Consider the following 14,388-nt stretch of genomic DNA (forward strand, 5'->3'; position numbering starts at 1 on the left):
AGGTCCCCCTGTCTCACTGCTCACTTCTGTCTTTTATATCTCAAGAGACTGCCTCAGGACACAATCCAGTCTTGTAGATCAGGTCCTGCCTTACTAACACAACTGCCACCCATCCTCCCTCATTAACATCGTAGAGGCAGGTTTACAACATACAGGAAAATCACACAGTACCAGGAATCATGGCCTAGCCAAACTGATACACACTTTTTTGGGGGGACATAACTCAAACCATGACACCCAAGTTATGATGACTCTACCCCCTTCAATTCCCTCTCCCAGTCATCATCCCCCCTCTTCCATGTCCCTCCCAACCCTGTAAGTAATTTCATGCCGTTACATACCATCAATATATTAAAGACTCTCAAATTACAACCCTAGAGCTCTGTTCTGATATTCAGATTTGTTTATTGGTCCACTTGACATTTCTACTATAAGACAGTCATACCAAAATTTAACATGTCTAAAACTAAACTCTTTATTTCCCACCACTCCCCTCCACTCAAGATTCTTTATCTTTATAAATAATATCAGTGGCTTTGATTATGGGAAAAATCTTTGATTAAGGGAATAATCTTTGATTCCACTCTTTGATTTCCCACATTGAATTAAATAATAACTCTGTAAGTGCTAATGATTCTTGAATCCAGCCACTTCTCTCCAACAGCATTGTTATCGCTCTAGTCAAAGATATCTTCATTTCTTGCCTCTAGTTCAATACTGGCCTTCTAACTGGTAGGTATACTGGCTTACTTTCCTTTTATTTTCTTTCTCTCTCATTTTTTTTTTATTTTTGTTATCAGGGCAATATTTTCTTCACACAGCAATGTGGATGATATTTTAAGGACATAAATCAAAGCATAACAATTCCCCTGCTTAAAAAAACTAACAAACTGAATTTCTTATAATTCCTACAGAAGTTTGTATGATCTTGCTGCTCATCTATACAACTAAATCTTAACTCACTTTCCCTCTCACTCACTACATTCCAGCCTCCTTAGCCATTTTCCTATTTTTAGAAGATAGTTAAGTACTTTACCTCTTTAGAACTTGATAAGCTGTTTACTCTTCTTGAAATGCACTGATTCCTACTCTTTCTGTGACTATTGTTTAAAGAGTTTTATTGAGGCTTAACTGACATAAAATAAACTGCACATATTTATGAAGTATACATGTAGCCCTGGTGGCATGATGGTTAGGTGCTCGGCTGCTAACCGAAAGGTTGGTGGTTTGCTATAAGTTGCAATTGACTCAACAGCACACAACGTTTGATAAATTTTGACATATGTATACATCTGTGAAACTATCACCACAATCAAGATATAAACATATCCATCACACCCAAGAGTTGCCTTGTGTTCTCCTGCCTTTTCCCATACGTACCACTTCATATTCCCAGGCAACAAGTAATCTGCTCTCAGTCACTATATGTTAGTTTTCATTTGCTAGTATTTTAAATAAATGGAATCATAGTATATACCCTTTTTTGTCTGGTTTCTTTTACTCAGTATAATTATTTTGAGATTTGTGGTGCTGGGCTGCTAGCCAAGAGACTGACAGTTCGAATCCACCACCTATTCCTTGGAAACCCTATGGGGCAATTCTATTTTGTCCTAGAGGGTTGCTATGAGTTGGAATTGACTTGATGGTAATGGATTTTTTTTTTTTTTTTTTTGGTAGCTTGTATCAATAACAAAAACCAAACCAAATCAAACCCACTGCTGTTGAGTTGAATCAGACTCATAGCAACCCTGTAGGACAGAGCAGATCTGCCCCATAGGGTTTCTAAGGCTGTAAATCTTTACGGAAGCAGACTGTCACATCTCTCCCATTGAGCAGCTGGTGGGTTCAAACCGCCGACCTTTCAGTTAGCAGCAGAGTGCCACCAGGGCTCCTTTATTAATAGACCATTCCTTTTCATCGCTGAGTAATATACCAGTGTGGAAATACCAGAATTTTTTTACTTATATATATATGTATGATGGACATTTGGGTTGTTTCCAATTTTGACTATTACAAATAGACCAGCTGTGAATGTCTTTGTGTGGATATGTGCTTTCATTTGTCTATGATAAATAACTAGGAGTGAAATGGCTGGATCATATGGTAAGTGTATGTTTAACTCTAGGAACTTGCCAAATGATTATATCATTGTACATTGTATACCAGTAGTGTAGGGGAGTTCTATTTCCTCCACATCCTTGCCAACACTTGGTAGGATCAATCTTTTTAATTTTAGCCATTCTAATAGATGTGTAGTGAGAGCTCATTGTAGTTTTAATTTGTATTTCCTTCATACTAAATATTATCTTTTTATACTTTTGTCACCTGTATATATTCTTTTGTTCTAATGATCAATTCAAATTCTTTGCCCAATTTTTATTGGGTTGTTTTCTTCTTATTGCATTTTGAGAATTTTTTATGTATTCTAGATACAAATCCTTTATCAGATATAAGCTTTACAAATATTTTCTCCTACTCTGTGCTTTAACTTTTCATTCTAATTACAGTGTCTTCTGAAAATCAGAAGTTTCCACTTTTGAAGAAGTCCATTTATCCATTTTTTTAAATGGAGCATGTTTTTGGTGTCTTACCTAAGAAATCTTTTTCTAACCCAAGATAACAAAGAGCTTCTCTTGTTTTCTTCTAGATTTGTAGTTTTAGGTTTTAAATTTAGGCTCATGATCTAATAGTGAGTTAATTGTTTTGTTTTTTTTGTATCTGGTGCAAAGTCTGGATCAAAGTTCTTTTTTTTTTACACAAGGATATCTAATTGTTCAAGCACTATTTGTAGAAAACACTATTCTTTTTCCACTGAATTGCCTTTTCACTGTTGTCAAAAATCAGTTGTCCATATATGTGTGGGTCTGTTTCTGGGGTCTCTATTTATTTATTGTACTTCAGGTGAAGGCTTATAGAACAAATAGTTTCTCATGAAACAGAAGTACACATGTTGTTTTATGACATTGGTTAACAACCCCAGAACATATCAACCCTCTAACTTCTCAACCTTTTTTTTTTTTGGTGAAAATACACATAGCCAAAGATACACCATTTCAAAAATTTCTACATGCACAGCTCAGTGACACTGACTACGCTCTTCAAATTGTGCTGTTATTCTCACTTTAGATGAAGGCTTACAGAACAAAATAGTTTCTCATTTAACAGTTACTACAAATGTTGCCCTGTGACAATGGTTAACAATCTCACAACTCATCAACAATATCCTTACTCAACCTTGGGTTCCCTATCACCAGCTTCCTTGTCCCCTTCTGCTTTCTGGTCCTTGTCACTGGACTCCTGTACCTCGTTAATCTCATTTGGTTTTACGGGGCTGTCCACTCCCAGGCTGAACAGTGAACCTTGGAGGTAACTTCACCACTGAGCTAAAAGGGTGTCTAGGGGCCACACTCTCAGGGCTTCTCCAGTCTCCTTTAGGCCAGTAAATCTGGTCTTTTTTTGTGGGTTAGAATTATGCTTTACATCCTTGTCCAGCTCTGTCCAGAACTCTCTGCTGTGATCCCAGTCAGAGCAGTCAGTGGTGGTAGCCGGGCACCATCTAGCTGTACTGGACTCAGTCTGGTGGAGGCCTTGGTAGCTGTGGACAATTAGTCCTTTGGACTAATCTTTTCCTTGTATCCTGTTCTCTTCATTCTCCGTTGCTCCTGAAGGGATGAGACCAGTGGAGTATCTTAGATGGCCGCTTACAGGCTTTTAAGTTCTGGGGTCTCTATTTAGTTCCATTGAGCTATTTGTCTACGTTTGGGCCAGTACAAAACTGTTTTGATAACTACAGCTTTCTAATAAGTCTTGAAATTAGATAGGGTTAGTCCTCAAGTGTAGTTCTCTTTTTCAAAGCTGTTTTGGCACTCTAAATCTTCTGTAGTTCTACATGAACTTTAGAATCATTTTGTCAATTTCTACAAAAAAAGGCTGCTGAGATTTTTGTTGGGATTGCACTGAAACTATAAATCAATTTGGAGAGAATTAACGTCTTAATAATATTGAGTCTCCTGACTCATTAACATGGTGTAACTATTCATTTACTTAGATCTTCTTTAATTTTTCTGAGCAATGTTTTCTCATGTTCAATGTGCAGATCTTTCACATTTTTTGTCTCTTTTATGGCTAGGTGTATCATATTTTTACTTCTATTGTAAATGGTATTTTTAATTTCAATTTCATATTTTTTGTTGTGGTTATAGAGAAATACAATAGAGAAATACATTGATTTTTGTATATTGACCTATCATGTACTTTGCTAAACTCTCTTACCAGTTGTACTATCTTTTTTGTGGATTCCATCAGATTTTCTTCATGATTATGATTTCTATGAAAAAAGACTATTTTACTTCTTCCTTTCCAACTTGTTATTGTTGTTGTGTGCCGTCAAGTCGATTTTGACTCATAGTGACCCTATAGGACAGGGTAGAATAGTCTCATAGAGTTTCCAAGGCTGTAATCTTTATGGAAGCAGACTGCCACATCTTCCTCCTGTGGAGCAGCTGGAGGATTTGAACTGTCAACCTTTTGGTTAGCAGCTGAGCACTTAACCACTGTGCCACCAGGGCTCCAACCTAGATGGCTTTTATTTCGTTTTTTTGCCTGATTGCATTGGCTATAATCTCCAGTACAATGTTGAATAGAAGTGAATGTAAATCACAGTTTTTTTCCAATCTGGCTGTTGGGAATAGGCACTATTCACTTTGAATGTTCGGGATTGCTCCCTTTAATCTTTTCAGTTGGCTACCTGTCCATGGGTAGTTTTGTCATGGGTATGTGCTGATAAGTACCCTGCTCGAGGAGTAGACCTCTGAGATTCTCTCTATGTGCAGAGCTCTCTTCTCCAGTAACCTGTCCTGAGAACTCTAGCTGCATTGGTTTCCCTGCTCTTTCAGCTCCATCTCCTTAACTCAGAGTCTGCCTGAGTTTGTCTTCTCTTTGCTGTAGTCTAGAAACTCTAAGGCAGTAAACAGGTGCAATTGTAGGGTTCATTTCTTTCATTTCCCATTTGTCAAGGGTCACTGTTTTTCATTGCCTGATGTCCAGTATCTTAAAAACCATGTTGTATTTATTTTGTCTGATTTTTTTTTTTTTCAGGCAGGAGGTTAAATTGGTCCCTTTTACTCTCAGTCAGGAATGGGAGTCCAAAGCTTTATCTTGTTCTTTCTTATCTTAAAGTTTCACTTAAATGTTTCCTCCTCAGATAGGCCCTTCCTTGACAATACTATCAAAAACAGGTACAAAAATAGGTACAGCTTCTCCACGTCATCTTGATTTGTCTACCATAACATTGCTACCTTTTTTTCAATTATAATAGCATATGTGTGGATTTCTTTAGCTGTATATTAGCTGTTATAAATTAAGGGGAGAAACCATAATTGTTTCACTCATCTGTGTATACCTAAAACCCATTGCCATTGGGTTGATTCCAACTCACGGCAACCCTACAGGACAGAGTAGAACTGCCCCACAGGGTTTCTAAGGAGTGGTTGGTGGATTCGAACTGCCGACCTTTTGGTTAGCAGCCAAATGCTTAACCACTGCGCCACCAGGGCTCTGTATACCTAGTGCCTACAAAAATACTTTTTGAATGAATTAATTTTATTCTCTTTTATTGTTTATTAAAAATTTTGCTGTTTTTTTCCCTTTGAGACTTCCCTTCTATGTCTTATTCCTTCCTTTTCTTAATCTTCTTCGATTCTTGACTGTCTCCAGTCATTTTATTACGTATTTATTTATTTGTCTCTTTTTGTTACTTCTCTCAGATTCTTACCTTCCCCTTTCTTTCATTCCTTCTTTATTCTTCTGATCTGTCTTTCCAGGGTCTGGTATTATTCCCCACACTCTGTTTCACGGTGACCCCATGTGTGCAGAGTAGAACTCTATTCCATAGGGTTTTCAAGGCTGGACTTTTTGGAAGCAGATCACCAGGCCTTACTTCTGAGGTGCCTCTGGGTGGGTATGAACCAACAAACTTTTGGTCAACAGTTCAGCACTTAACCATTTGTACCATCCAGGGGCTCCTCAAAGGGTTAGATAATCTGGTCCATTTTACTCTTAGTCAGAAATGGGAGCCCAAAGCTTTAGCTGGTTCTTTCTTAACTTATATTAAATAATATAATGTGCAAACTGAGTCAAATTGTCTAGCACAATCCCAGAATAGAGCACTCAGTGGAAGTGAGTTCAGTTTCCCCAAACAGGAGCAATGAAAATATGCTTTTCTGAATGTTGAGAAATAATTCAAAGAAGAGCTGCACAGTCTCTATTATAATAAAATAATAGAAATGTAACCAGGTTATATTATTCAAGAGTTAAATCCCAAGCCAAATTTGCATAAAATTTATTTTAAAAGGCAAATTCTGGGATATTCCTTGGAGTCATTAAATAACCAGCCCTTTTTCATAATGTATGATCTTGATCATCTAAAAAAGACCTTAGAAAATCTGATTTCAAATTCCAGGGCTTGCCTGATTTCCCTTGGAGCCCACTGGTAGAGACGTGGAGGATCTCTTTAAATTCTTCTAAGAACTTAATTTTACTTCTGTATTGACACGTTAGGTCTTTGTTTAGAAAATTCCAGTGAACTAGTAACTACAGAGCTGGTTCTGCTCTTATTTGTCAAATTTGAAAAGTCCTTTGGCTATTCACTTGAAAGAAAAGAGCCTACTAACATGCTCTAACCAACTACCATCGTCATTTATTTACTGAGCTCATGGCTTGTACTGAGTGTAGAGAATGTAAAGAATTTTAGATATGGCCTTGAGATTCTTGTCATGCATTTGGGAAGGTAGAGAATATGCATAAGAATAAGTAACCTTACAAAAGAATCTAGGCTAAGTGCCCATTAAATGGTTCAGATACTACTATTTACAAACATAAACTGTAGGCACTGCAGGCAATGCAGTTCTTTCCATTTCACCACACTGTCTTCCATACAAGTTAAAAAAAAATTTTCTACAGAGAGGGATGGAATGAGTAAATCATAAAGGTAGTAAGGTGTATACATTTGGCTTAAGCGGAGTGTTTGTATAGGAGAGTAGTAGAAAATTCATTGAAGATATAGATAGGCATTATATTTTAGAGACCCCTGAAGTTTAAAAACTTTACTTTTTATATTCAAAAGGCAATGTAAGATTACTGAAGCATCAGAGGTATTAACGTTTCTTAGAATTCTTCAACCTTTACGTCATGGTTGGTACCGTAGAATTCTGATGAACTAAGAGCCTGCTTCTGCTCCTTATCGTCAGTCCTCACTTTCTCAATTTCTCGCTTCTTATTATAAAAGCATTATAGGTTTATTATAGAAAAATCAGAAAACATATTAAGGCTAAAAGAAAAAAAAATTGTAAAAAATACACAATCCTATATTCCAGAATGTTTTTCTGTATGTATAGAGGGATACGCACAGACACACACACAGAAACACACACACACGCGTGCACACACACACACAATGTAGGAGATTTTGCCCTGAAAAAGCTAAACTTGAGTACGTGTATTAAACCACTTGGAGCCAATTTACATAAAATCCTTTATTTCCTGAAATGCTATGTGATACAGGGGGTGGGTGTGAAAGAATGGTATAAGGCAAGGACCAGTAAACTTTTTCTGTAGAGTCAGATAGTAAATATTTTAGGCTTTGTGGGCCATACAGTTTCTGTTGCAACCACTCAACTCTGCCATTACAGTGTGAAAGCAGCCATAGATGATATGTAAATGAATAAGTATGGCTGTGTCCCAATAAAACTTCTTACAGAAAATAAAATTTGAATTTTGTATAATTTTCACATGTCATAAAATATTATTATAGTACCTAATAAGCTGCTGTTTTAGGGGCAGCATGGATATCAATGTTCTCACACAAGGCACCAGGAGCAGAGGCAGTGGGAAGCACCCCAAAATGGGGTACTCTGCTAGAGTAGAAAACTAGAGAATATTTATGAGCACAAATAAGTCATCCTCTGGGTACTCCTAAAATTTTTTAAGGATTTTTCAAGGACTGATTTCCTGTAGCTAAGGGGACATACCAGGAAAGTTTTAGGTTTTTATAACTGATGTGATTCCATGTACCTACAAGCTGATGATTTTTGAAGAATTAAGGTTACAAACAACATACAAGTATATATGTGTGTAGGTTATACAAATATGAGGCCATCTTGTATATATTGTTCAGTAACCTGCTTTCTTTACATAACATATTGATAAACATACTGTAAATCTTTCCCTGACAATAAATATTCACCCATAACATCACTAGTATCATCTGCACTTCCAGTCACACCTTCATGCCCCACACTTTCTGCACCAGTTTTTAGAATTGCTGACTTCAGCCGTCATCTTCAGATTTTTATTTACTACGTGGTAAATGTTAATGTTATCCACTCTTTTATTTGTGATCTTAATTCACCCACTTCACAGTGTTTGGTACCTAAAATCACTTTGGAAATGTATGCGTATTCAATTTTAATGAAAAGCATCAGAAACTAGGAATACTTAATTACCTCCAAGAAAACCAATTCCTTGAAAGAAGCAAATATTGTGGCCCTGGCTAGGATAAGTTTATAAAATGGCCAAAGACACAACACTTCCAAAAAAACATTCAGTTATTATTGATCCTGGTATATTGCATGTATTATTTACAAGGATACCATGGCTTTTCCTCCTCATAACAAAAGACATTGACTCTTGGACTAATAAAACATGGTATGCATGGTCTGAAATAAATACTGAAACAAAGAGTATGAGTAATTTGGTACATGACAATAATAATTTGAAGTATTTGTATAATAATTTTTATTAAAATTATCAGTTTGCATTTCCATAACAAAACAAAAAATTGCATGCATGGTGAATGTGTTTTAAAAAAACACATTACTGAGCACAGACGTATGGACTTCACACAAGCATTATGATTTAAAAAAAGCTATTTGCCTAACCTTTATAGAACTTACTCTGATAGGAAGTACGGATCCGTTTCGTTAAATCAGGATAAAAGTTAGACAGGCCACGCATGCAAAAGTTGTCTTTGGAACATGCCAGAACATCAGCATCAGCAGCAGGCAGAGAAAAGAGAGAAAAATAGTCTAAAGTGAAAGGAAGTGATATCATACCAGAATCTAGAACAGCCAAGATGAAGAAATTGGAGCAAATTTTGGTAATCAGATTAAAGAGGAGATATTAAGAAAATAAATCAATTAGAAAATAGGAGGTGATAGATGAATGATGAGAATGTTGTAGTAATTTTATTTAATCAAATGTCATAAAATACATTGCATATTTCTCAGTATATGCTTTATGTCATAAACTTATCTGGCTTGTAAATAATGTATATAAATTGCCTCATTAATAATATCGAAGTGATTGTCCTTTATCCTTCAGCAATTAAAAAGAAAGCTTAGAGACTTTAGCCTTTACAAGGCTAAAGTAGGCCATACGGTATGTAAAGAGAGTATTCATTGTAGTCCTCCTATGCACTAAATACAAACTGAAACATTCACAGTGTCATCACAGTTTTTTCTGATTTTAAATTCATCAAAATTCTAAGTTCTAGTCATAATTGTAGAGGCTCCAAAAGTTTAAATTAAATTAAGTAACAGTTGTATTGCCTTTGTCAGAATGCACACTTTGTCACCCACTGGGTATATCCAGCAAGCAACTCAGATGTTGTCACAAGATCAAAAGCTTTTCTGATTAAATTGCTGCTTTCAGCATGCAAACACTGCCTAGTAACCCATTACATCTTCTTACCCCAGAGTCCATGAATTTTCAAAAATCAAACTTCTCTTCCCCAATCATGAGGAAACCTTGTGGTACACAGCATATAAAAATTATTTTATTCTGACTTCAAAAGTCAATAGTGGTAGAGGTCAAAACTATAGAATTTGAAATTTCCAGTGCTCCTAAAATGTTGTTAAAAGTATGACTTTTTTCGATAACTGAAATTCCTAACAAAAAACAAAGAAATACTAGGTTCTGAAGGAGAGTTTTTATGTCACTGAAAAGTCTAAACTAGCAACTCAGAAAGGTTTGAGGAAGGTTAACAAAAAAAGAGAAAGTATAACAAGTAATTTTTCATTAGTCCAAGAGGGAACCTCATTTGTTATTATATTCAAATGTTAAATTCGGCACACCTGCTATTGGAAAATAACACCTACCATCATGTATTCTTTTTATTTTAAAATATTTTTTGCATAGGTACATTTAATAAAGGCTTCAGTATTCAACTGATTGTTTTAAATAAATAAACTGAAAATTTAAAAAGAACTGTCTAAAATTGCACATAATGTGTATTTTCACCTGCAAATCTTTCAGCTCAACTAAATTTTTTACCAGTTAGAATCCGTCAGTTGACAGAACGTACACAAAATTTTGGCAGTGTTTACAAAACCAGATTTTGGATATTTACTGAAACGTCAGTAAAACTGTAAATCATTTTGCATAAGTTTGGGGTTATATAGAAAGTCTTTCATTCTTTTACAGCTAAATGAGTCAACTTATTGGTCCTGCCAAGAAAAATATCATTTTTTCATAGCAATAATTTTTTATTTTTGTCACTTCTTAGGAACTGACTTTTAAGAAACTTGAGATGCTTCCTAACTTCAACAACAGATTGAAGTTTAAACAGCTGGCTTGTCTTTTCACTGTTCCCGCCTAATTCATTTTACTTGCACAGTACTGTAAATTATGTTGACTTATAGATTGCCATGCATTTTAATAGCATCAGAGAAAAGAAAGATGAGAAATCCAAAGGTAAGAAAATAGAGGAACTAACCAAGCTCTTCATAACCATCTCGTTGTATCTCCTACCTGCAATGAACTGCTTATTTTTTCTAGGAGATCGTGGTTGTCGTTGGTATAGGTCACTTGATCTGTACAGGTCAATGGTTCCCATGCTTAACAGTACTGTTTTCTGAATAAAATCCACCACAGCCAACCCACTGCAGTTCCCAAATGCAACTCTGAGAGAGAAAAAAATATTCAATTAGAATGTATCACAGCAACCATGATTATTTTCATCTTTGAAATAAAAATAAGAACATTGGAAAGGAATGCCTTAGCATTGCAGAGGTCAGGCAATGGTTGTAAAGTCAGGGAGGATGCCTTGACCTTGTATAAAGCTGTGACTGCAAACAGGGATAACCTGCAATCACATTTTATCAGTAAGCAGTGATTATCCAATCTGCTCTTTAACTTAATTTTTTACAGATGAATCACACAAAATCTTTTTGTTATGCAAGGAGGAGACAGGTCAAGATATGTCACTCTTTAATAGACAAAAATGCTTAGGTATGTAAGTAGATGCCTTTTTCACAAAAACTATAATTATTAGACTCCAAATTAATTCTAAATCCTTCTCAGGTAGAGGGTATATATTTAACATGAAATTTCTTGATAAAAATTAATTTCATATATCCAAGTTTTTAACACTGTAGTCTATATAAGCAGAAATATAACTTTTATGAAAAATTTAGGTTTTCTCAATCTTTTTTCTCTTCATTTTATCTTATTTGTTAAAAGACAAATACCTTTTAATTAATACCTTAAGTAAATCTCCTGAGAAATTAAAACAGAGAGCTCTCCTAAGCAGGCATTTTGGTTCCCTTACCCATTAGGCATACACTAACTCTTTTTTTCTCCATTTATAACATGTCCTTTAGCGAAACAATTGTTTAAGTCTGTGGATTTTGCTTCCAAAGCTAAACATCGTAAGACTCTTAAGCAAAACTTTACTTTGCTTATTTTATTTAAGTTCCAAAGGAGCTCGGGTGGTGCAGTGGTTAAACGCTTGGTTGGTAAACAAAATGTTGATGGTTCGAACTCACCAGCTGCTCTGTGGGAGGAAGATGTGACAGTCTGCTCCGAAAAGATTTACAGCCTTGGAAACCATGGGAGGCAGTTCTATACTGTCCTATAGGGTCACTATGAATTGGAATAGACTTGACAGCAACTGTTTGTTTCTTTGTTTTTTTAAATATAAATTCCACACTGTTTTATTACTTGGATTAAATCTGCCTAACAAATTATCTGCTTACTCTCAATGCAGTTCTTTCCATTTCACCACACTGTCTTCCATACAAGTTAAAAAAAAAACTCTACCATACTAGATATTTTGCTATGTCACGTAGAGTTGTATATATTCCAGTAAAACAGACCGTGGGAAATGGAAAAAGCATTGTTATAAAAGTCAGATCTAGGTTCTATTGCCATCCTTATTATTTATAGGTTATGTGACATAACCTTTGAGAAAAATTAATAAATCCTGATAGGTCTTAGTTTCTCTACCTAAGTAATGAGAACAATACCAGACTTATCTAGTTCACCAGGCTTTTATGAGCATCAAATCACAAAACAGTTAGGAAAGTCCTTTGAAATTTTTCTATACAAAAAGAATATTATAAGTGAACGCAATATTATACATATTATATATTGTAGCAAGTTAACATCCTTAAATATTTTATGTTAAAATATAGTTAATTACTTCTGCTTACAAACATGATGAAGTTGCTAAATACAACTAGAATGTATTACAGCAATCATAAATAATACTTTTTTTCTTTGAATTAAAAATAATATTACTGGAAAGTTATGACTTAGGGTTGGAGAAGTCAGGGAATGGTTGTTGTAAAGTCAGAAAGGTATCTGGATTTAATCTCCTACCTTAAACAACTGAAAAACTGGACAAAATTTATTAAACAACAGTTTTCAGACATTGGTCAAGAGGCAGCATAGGATGGGATCCCTGAGAAAAGGATGATAAACAAAGTAAACCCTACAAATATTCTAGCTTACTGATTGGAGAGATTTCCCAGGCCAAAACATAGGAAAGTAAAAGCCAAAGAGAGATTAGTAGTCACGTTAAGTTGAGGAAACAGAGATCAGAGTCCAAGGCTGCAAAAACAGCTAAAATACTAGAGAAGAGAGAGCTTTATCAAGAGGGTACACCAGATACTTGCAGAACGGTCCCCTTGAGATTTTGGCTGTATACTAATCTACACATTCATGTGAAGAAACTACCTGAGGCTTGAAAAGAACTACCAAAAAAGAATAGACAGAACAATTCCTAGAGCTTACACAGGCTAAGAATATTTCATGTTCCCACCAGCCAGACTGTAGAGTTCTCCTAATATATGGAATAGCAGGTAGAAGCCTCAGAATGTTATAACTTCAGGAGTGGCTGGTCGATTTGAATTACTGACCTTTTGGTTAGCAGCCAAACTCTTAACTACTGTGCCACCATAACTTCAGTAGTGGGAGCTAATTAGCCATACACCAAAGGTTGTTTGGGACCCACCCTAAAAAAGCTTAAAGATTACCATTCCAGGGAACTTAACTGCCTTCCAGGAAAAAAAAAAAAAATCCAACACTATTTAAAGGAATCCAACAAAATATGTAAAATCTACAATGTACAGTATACAAAAAGTAGCAGGCATATAAAAAATCAGAAAAACATGACACACTATAAGAGGAAAAAATATACTAATAAAAACATACGCAGAAATGAAATAGATGATGGAATTAGCATACTAGAATATTAAAACTGCTTAAAGTATATATAGTAAAACCTAGAACATATAGTAAAAAAAAAAGAAATTAGAGAGGTATAATAGCCAAAAATGAGATCAAATAGAATCATTAAAAGACATGCAATTCTAAAAAAAGGAAAAAGGACAGACGCTACAAAAACAAAACAAAGGGAAAAAATAGAAACATGTTAGAATTAAACCCAACTATGAGTCAGAATCAACTCGATGGTAATGGTTTTTTTTTTTTCCCCTCATCATCCTTGATATATAAATACTTATTTTATTGTTTGTATTCTTCTATAGCCTTCACATAAACTTCTCATAATGTAGATTATAAATTCAAAGAAGGTAAAGACTACATTGTTTTTTCTTAATTGTGTTTTAGGTGAAGGTTTACAGAACAAATAGTTTCTCATTAAACAGTCAGTACACATATTGTTTTATGACATTGGTTGACAACCCCATGACATGTCAACCCTCTCCCTTCTCTACCTTTTTTTTTTTTTTTTGGTGAAAATATACATAACCAAAGACACACTGTTTCAAAATTTCTACATGCACAGTTCAGTGACATCGATTACGTTCTTCCAGTTGTGCTGCTATTCTCACTTTAGATAAAGGTTTATAGAACAAAAGTTTCTCATTAAACAGTCAGTACACATGTTGCCCTATGACAATGGTTAACAACCCCACTACAGGTCAACACTGTCGTTACTCAACCTTGGGTTCCCCATCACCAGCTTTCCTGTCCCCTTCTGCCTTCTAGTCCTTGTCCCTGGACTGCTGTGCCTCGTTAGTCCCATTTTGTTTTATGGGGCTGTCCAATCCCCAGCTGAACAGTGAACCTCAGAAGTGACTTCACCAC

At 35.3% G+C, this 14,388-nt stretch overlaps 1 protein-coding gene across 2 annotated transcripts in view; it reads right to left on the minus strand.

Annotated features, from left to right (window-relative positions):
• The window catches only part of STXBP5L (syntaxin binding protein 5L), a 399,309-nt gene that overhangs the window by 120,055 nt on the left and 264,866 nt on the right, over positions 1-14,388 (minus strand). The window contains exons 18-19 of one of the 2 annotated variants that reach the window (XM_004373644.3): positions 10,807-10,958; positions 8,952-9,023 (exon numbers count right to left, since the gene is read on the minus strand). In XM_004373644.3, the coding sequence (XP_004373701.1) occupies positions 8,952-9,023; positions 10,807-10,958 (224 nt within the window). The remainder of the gene's footprint in view (positions 1-8,951; positions 9,024-10,806; positions 10,959-14,388) is intronic. The other variant, XM_004373645.2, reaches the window with a different exon arrangement.

This window comes from Trichechus manatus, unplaced genomic scaffold (assembly GCF_000243295.1).
Source record: "Trichechus manatus latirostris isolate Lorelei unplaced genomic scaffold, TriManLat1.0 scaffold00026, whole genome shotgun sequence".
In the NCBI taxonomy this organism is placed as follows: Eukaryota; Metazoa; Chordata; class Mammalia; order Sirenia; family Trichechidae; genus Trichechus; species Trichechus manatus.